Raw genomic sequence first — 6,354 nt, forward strand, 5'->3', positions numbered from 1 at the left:
GTCTGGGGAAGAAACCAAAGGGAGTGACATATAAACAGGGCAGGTAATGATGGAGTCCAGGTGAGGAGGTGATGGAGTCCAGGAGGTGATGGAGGAGGTGATGGAGGTGATGGAGTCCAGGTGAGTGTCATTATGCGCGTAACGCTGGTGACAGGTGTGCACCTTAACGAACAGCCTGGTGACCTAGAGACCGGAGAGGGAGCACACGTGACAAGCTGATGCGTTTAACTGCGCTAGCGAGGTCTTGAGCTGCTCTGACAGCTGCAGACAGTGTGTGTGGGGGCGTGTGCACGTGCATTCCGTGCGTGCGTATCACTAGCAGGTGTAGGAGGGAAAACGGTGGCCTTGCAGACCGGAGATCAAAGAAGGCTGTTGGGGGTTGAAGTGGGAAACTTGACGCTCGGCTGATTTCTAAGGATGTATTCATAACAAGCAACACAGGGCTGCTTGGCGGATAGCTGAGGAGTTCTTTAGGATAAAAGAAACACACGGTTTTGTGGTATTTGGCATGGGGATCTGAGGCCGTGCGTGGGAAGGAAGGACAGCGGAGTGGGATAGTAAGATGGTGACAGGGAGAGAAATAGTGTGAAGGAAAGACGGTGAATCTATTTTGACTTCCATTATTACCCTTCAAGTCAAGTTTTTGTTGTCACTCAGTAGATAGTCTACGTCTTTTCATTCCTCGTATTTCATTCATTCTTTAACTTCTGCTTTCATTTTTCTCGAGGACCTTTTGTTCTTCTTCTGCATTCCCTCATCTGTCTCAGTCCCTCTGCCTCAAAATCTACAAAACACATTTTTTCTGGTATTAAATCTTTATGCAGCTGGCAACAACACACACACACAGACAGCGGTCCATTAAATAGTCATGCTTGGCCTAGAGTGACTCATCTAATGCAGAGGACATACATCGTACACAGCCAATGGTCTACTGTCTAAACCTATGGCATCAGAGGAGGCTGGTGAGAGAAGCTGTAGGAGGACGGGCTCATTGTAATGGCTGGAATGGAATCAATGGAATGGAGCTAAACACATTGTTTCCATGTGTTTGGTACCATTGATTCCATTCCAGCCATTACAATGAGCCCGTCCACCTACAGCTTCTCTCACCAGCCTCCTCTGTCTGGCATAACAGCTATTCTGGTGTGCCTTGGAAGTCCTGGTCCATCATCCATTTAGCGGTAAGAAAGCCAGAAGGGCATACACACGCAGGTTTCCCATTCCACGACCGCAACTGAAGGTTTTGGAAGCGGGGAGTGGAAATGTTAGTCATACCGGAGGTGGAGTCCGTCGTGGTTTTGTTTCTGCGTTCGTGCCGGAGGTTTTTGTCCATACACGTGGTTGTGATTATTGGGTTTAACAGAAGGCACGGGAGAGACAGAGGAACACGTGTCCCTGCACCTAATTGATACCACTTCATGAATGTGCGCGAGCACACGCACACAAACGTGCACACTCCAGTATGATAATGTTGGAGGCTATGGAGGAGTAAGGGCTGTCTTGTGTTTGGCTGGAGTTGACCGAGGTGCCTCTAAGAGCTATTTGTCTAAACATCTAAGCATTTAGGCCTAGTCTCGATGTGAGTGTGGGTCGGTTGCTTGCGAAGGATTCATTGACACCCAATCTTATCTACGAAAGGCGTTATTAAACAGGTGTTCTGGTCCCCTTACCTACCACTGATATTTTACAGAGGACTTCACTGTTCCGCATTAGACCAAGTGAGATCAGTCTCAAGAAAAGTGTGGTATTCTCTGTTTACAGTGAGTGACCTGTAAATGAGGGTCTACTGTAACCAAACTTTATACAGTAAATGAAAAAAGATTCGATGGGTTTGTAGAGATTGGCGGGATGGTTGGTAAATTATCGACACCGACCATACCGATCACTTATCGCAGGCATTTTGCTGATATCGTTCTTTACAATAAGTAGCCTATTCTACAGAAATGACGTTTGTGATTAAAGAAGTTAGCTAATAATGGGACAATTGATGGCAACAACCATCGAACCAATAGTAGTAGTTGAGAGGATAATAAGAAAAAGCAGCACATTAATGTTATAAACCTATTGTTCTATTTATCGTTATCACATCAATTCAGACAATTCATCGCGATAGGGATTTTTGTCGATATCGCCCAGCTCTAATCTGCAGGAAGTCTCCCGTAGGCGTTGCAAGTCAGTAAAAAGACAGCCTAGTCTAGTTGTTTTCGTAGTCATTGTCCTTTTGAATTGCCTGAATCCTCAACAGTTTACATTTTTCATGCGTGCGTGCGTGCGTGTGTGTGTGTGGCCACCGAGTTGAAACATGCAGCTGCAGGAAGAGCAGGACTCACAAACCGCTGTGGATTGTTCAGAATTTGCTAAAACACTAGTGTGTGCTAGGTAAATAGTGGTGCTTTCACCTCCACATTCCCTCGTAATTGAGGCGCGACGGTCATGTTGGTCTGTTTTAATCTCTATGTTCCATCTCTCTATCTGCCCACCTGTTTTAATCTCTATGTTCCATCTCTCTATCCGCCCACCTGTTTTAATCTCTATGTTCCATCTCTCTATCCGCCCACCTGTTTTAATCTCTATGTTCCATCTCTCTATCCGCCCACCTGTTTTAATCTCTATGTTCCATCTCTCTATCCGCCCACCTGTTTTAATCTCTATGTTCCATCTCTCTATCCGCCCACCTGTTTTAATCTCTATGTTCCATCTCTCTATCCGCCCACCTGTTTTAATCTCTATGTTCCATCCCTCTATCCGCCCACCTGTTTTAATCTCTATGTTCCATCCCTCTATCCGCCCACCTGTTTTAATCTCTATGTTCCATCCCTCTATCCGCCCACCTGTTTTAATCTCTATGTTCCATCCCTCTATCCGCCCACCTGTTTTAATCTCTGTTCCATCCCTCTATCCGCCCACCTGTTTTAATCTCTATGTTCCATCTCTCTATCCGCCCACCTGTTTTAATCTCTATATTCCATCCCTCTATCCGCCCACCTGTTTTAATCTCTATGTTCCATCCCTCTATCCGCCCACCTGTTTTAGTCTGTATATTCCATCTCTCTATCTGCCCACCTGTTTTAATCTCTATATTCCATCCCTCTATCCGCCCACCTGTTTTAATCTCTGTTCCATCTCTCTATCCGCCCACCTGTTTTAATCTCTATGTTCCATCCCTCTATCCGCCCACCTGTTTTAATCTCTGTTCCATCTCTCTATCCGCCCACCTGTTTTAATCTCTATGTTCCATCCCTCTATCCGCCCACCTGTTTTAATCTCTCTGTTCCATCCCTCTATCCGCCCACCTGTTTTAATCTCTATGTTCCATCCCTCTATCCGCCCACCTGTTTTAATCTCTATGTTCCATCCCTCTATCCGCCCACCTGTTTTAATCTCTGTTCCATCCCTCTATCCGCCCACCTGTTTTAATCTCTATGTTCCATCCCTCTATCCGCCCACCTGTTTTAATCTCTATATTCCATCCCTCTATCCGCCCACCTGTTTTAATCTCTATGTTCCATCTCTCTATCTGCCCACCTGTTTTAATCTCTATGTTCCATCCCTCTATCTGCCCACATGTTTTAATCTCTATATTCCATCCTTCTATCCGCCCACCTGTTTTAATCTCTGTTCCATCCCTCTATCCGCCCACCTGTTTTAATCTCTATGTTCCATCCCTCTATCCGCCCACCTGTTTTAATCTCTATATTCCATCCCTCTATCCGCCCACCTGTTTTAATCTCTATATTCCATCCCTCTATCCGCCCACCTGTTTTAATCTCTATATTCCATCCCTCTATCCGCCCACCTGTTTTAATCTCTATATTCCATCCCTCTATCCGCCCACCTGTTTTAATCTCTATATTCCATCCCTCTATCCTCCCACCTGTTTTAATCTCTATGTTCCGTCCCTCTATCCGCCCACCTGTTTTAATCTCTATATTCCATCCCTCTATCCGCCCACCTGTTTTAATCTCTGTTCCATCTCTCTATCCGCCCACCTGTTTTAATCTCTATGTTCCATCCCTCTATCCGCCCACCTGTTTTAATCTCTGTTCCATCTCTCTATCCGCCCACCTGTTTTAATCTCTATGTTCCATCCCTCTATCCGCCCACCTGTTTTAATCTCTCTGTTCCATCCCTCTATCCGCCCACCTGTTTTAATCTCTATGTTCCATCCCTCTATCTGCCCACCTGTTTTAATCTCTATGTTCCATCCCTCTATCCGCCCACCTGTTTTAATCTCTGTTCCATCCCTCTATCCGCCCACCTGTTTTAATCTCTATGTTCCATCCCTCTATCCGCCCACCTGTTTTAATCTCTATATTCCATCCCTCTATCCGCCCACCTGTTTTAATCTCTATGTTCCATCTCTCTATCTGCCCACCTGTTTTAATCTCTATGTTCCATCCCTCTATCTGCCCACATGTTTTAATCTCTATATTCCATCCTTCTATCCGCCCACCTGTTTTAATCTCTGTTCCATCCCTCTATCCGCCCACCTGTTTTAATCTCTATATTCCATCCCTCTATCCGCCCACCTGTTTTAATCTCTATATTCCATCCCTCTATCCTCCCACCTGTTTTAATCTCTATGTTCCGTCCCTCTATCCGCCCACCTGTTTTAATCTCTATATTCCATCCCTCTATCCGCCCACCTGTTTTAATCTCTATGTTCCATCCCTCTATCCGCCCACCTGTTTTAATCTCTATGTTCCATCCCTCTATCCGCCCACCTGTTTTAATCTCTATGTTCAATCCCTCTATCCGCCCACCTGTTTTAATCTCTATGTTCCATCCCTCTATCCGCCCACCTGTTTTAATCTCTATATTCCATCTCTCTATCCGTCCACCTGTTTTAATCTCTATATTCCATCTCTCTATCCGCCCACCTGTTTCAATCTCTATATTCCATCCCTCTATCCGCCCACCTGTTTTAATCTCTATATTCCATGCCTCTATCCGCCCAGCTGTTTTAATCTCTATATTCCATCCCTCTATCCGCCCACCTGTTTTAATCTCTATGTTCCATCTCCCTATCCGTCCACCTGTTTTAATCTCTATATTCCATCCCTCTATCCGCCCACCTGTTTTAATCTCTATATTCCATGCCTCTATCCGCCCAGCTGTTTTAATCTCTATATTCCATCCCTCTATCCGCCCACCTGTTTTAATCTCTATGTTCCATCTCTCTATCCGTCCACCTGTTTTAATCTCTATGTTCCATCTCTCTATCCGCCCACCTGTTTTAATCTCTATGTTCCATCCCTCTATCCGCCCACCTGTTTTAATCTCTATGTTCCATCCCTCTATCCGCCCACCTGTTTTAATCTCTATATTCCATCCCTCTATCCGCCCCCCTGTTTTAATCTCTATATTCCATCCCTCTATCCGCCCACCTGTTTTAATCTCTATATTCCATCCCTCTATCCGCCCACCTGTTTTAATCTCTATATTCCATCCCTCTATCCGCCCACCTGTTTTAATCTCTATATTCCATCCCTCTATCCGCCCACCTGTTTTAATCTCTATATTCTATCTCTCTATCCGTCCACCTGTTTTAATCTCTATATTCCATCCCTCTATCCGCCCACCTGTTTTAATCTCTATATTCCATCCCTCTATCCGCCCACCTGTTTTAATCTCTATATTCCATCTCTCTATCCGTCCACCTGTTTTAATCTCTATGTTCCATCCCTCTATCCGCCCACCTGTTTTAATCTCTATGTTCCATCCCTCTATCCGTCCACCTGTTTTAATCTCTATATTCCATCCCTCTATCCGCCCACCTGTTTTAATCTCTGTTCCATCTCTCTATCCGCCCACCTGTTTTAATCTTTATGTTCCATCTCTCTATCCACCCACCTGTCTCTCAATCTCTATATAAAACACTTCTCTCTCTCTCTCTCTCTTTCTCCCCCCTCTTTATCCTTCCCTTCTGTCTTCTTCTCCAGGTAAGGCGGCTAGTACCGACACCGGTCCGGGAGGGGACTACGGTGTACCCACCCCAGGCCCCGCCTTCAAGGAGGTGTGGCAAGTCAAGGTGTGGCCAAAGGGGCTGGGCCAGGCCAAGAACCTGGTGGGCGTCTACCGTCTGTGCCTGACCGAGAAGACGGTCAACTTCGTCAAGCTTAATTCAGACGCCGCCGCCGTGGTCCTGCAACTGATGAATGTGAGGCGCTGCGGTCACTCCGAGAACTTCTTCTTCGTGGAGGTTGGTCGTTCCGCGGTCACAGGCCCCGGGGAGTTCTGGATGCAGGTGAGAGGAGATGTAACACAGGCCTAGTCTTTGGGGTTACAGCTCTGAATGGTCACTGTGTTTTGGTTGACAAGCTGTGTATTCATCCTAATGCATGATGTTGGCTA

General features: G+C 45.9%; 1 protein-coding gene across 1 annotated transcript in view; it reads left to right on the forward strand.

The window, feature by feature from the left end:
* The window catches only part of LOC129835267 (insulin receptor substrate 1-B-like), a 69,361-nt gene that overhangs the window by 20,144 nt on the left and 42,863 nt on the right, over positions 1-6,354 (forward strand). Inside the window, exon 2 of the mRNA XM_055900828.1 lies at positions 5,943-6,247. Within this exon, the coding sequence (XP_055756803.1) occupies positions 5,943-6,247 (305 nt within the window). The remainder of the gene's footprint in view (positions 1-5,942; positions 6,248-6,354) is intronic.

The sequence above is a fragment of the Salvelinus fontinalis genome, chromosome 36, assembly GCF_029448725.1.
Source record: "Salvelinus fontinalis isolate EN_2023a chromosome 36, ASM2944872v1, whole genome shotgun sequence".
Taxonomy (NCBI): Eukaryota; Metazoa; Chordata; class Actinopteri; order Salmoniformes; family Salmonidae; genus Salvelinus; species Salvelinus fontinalis.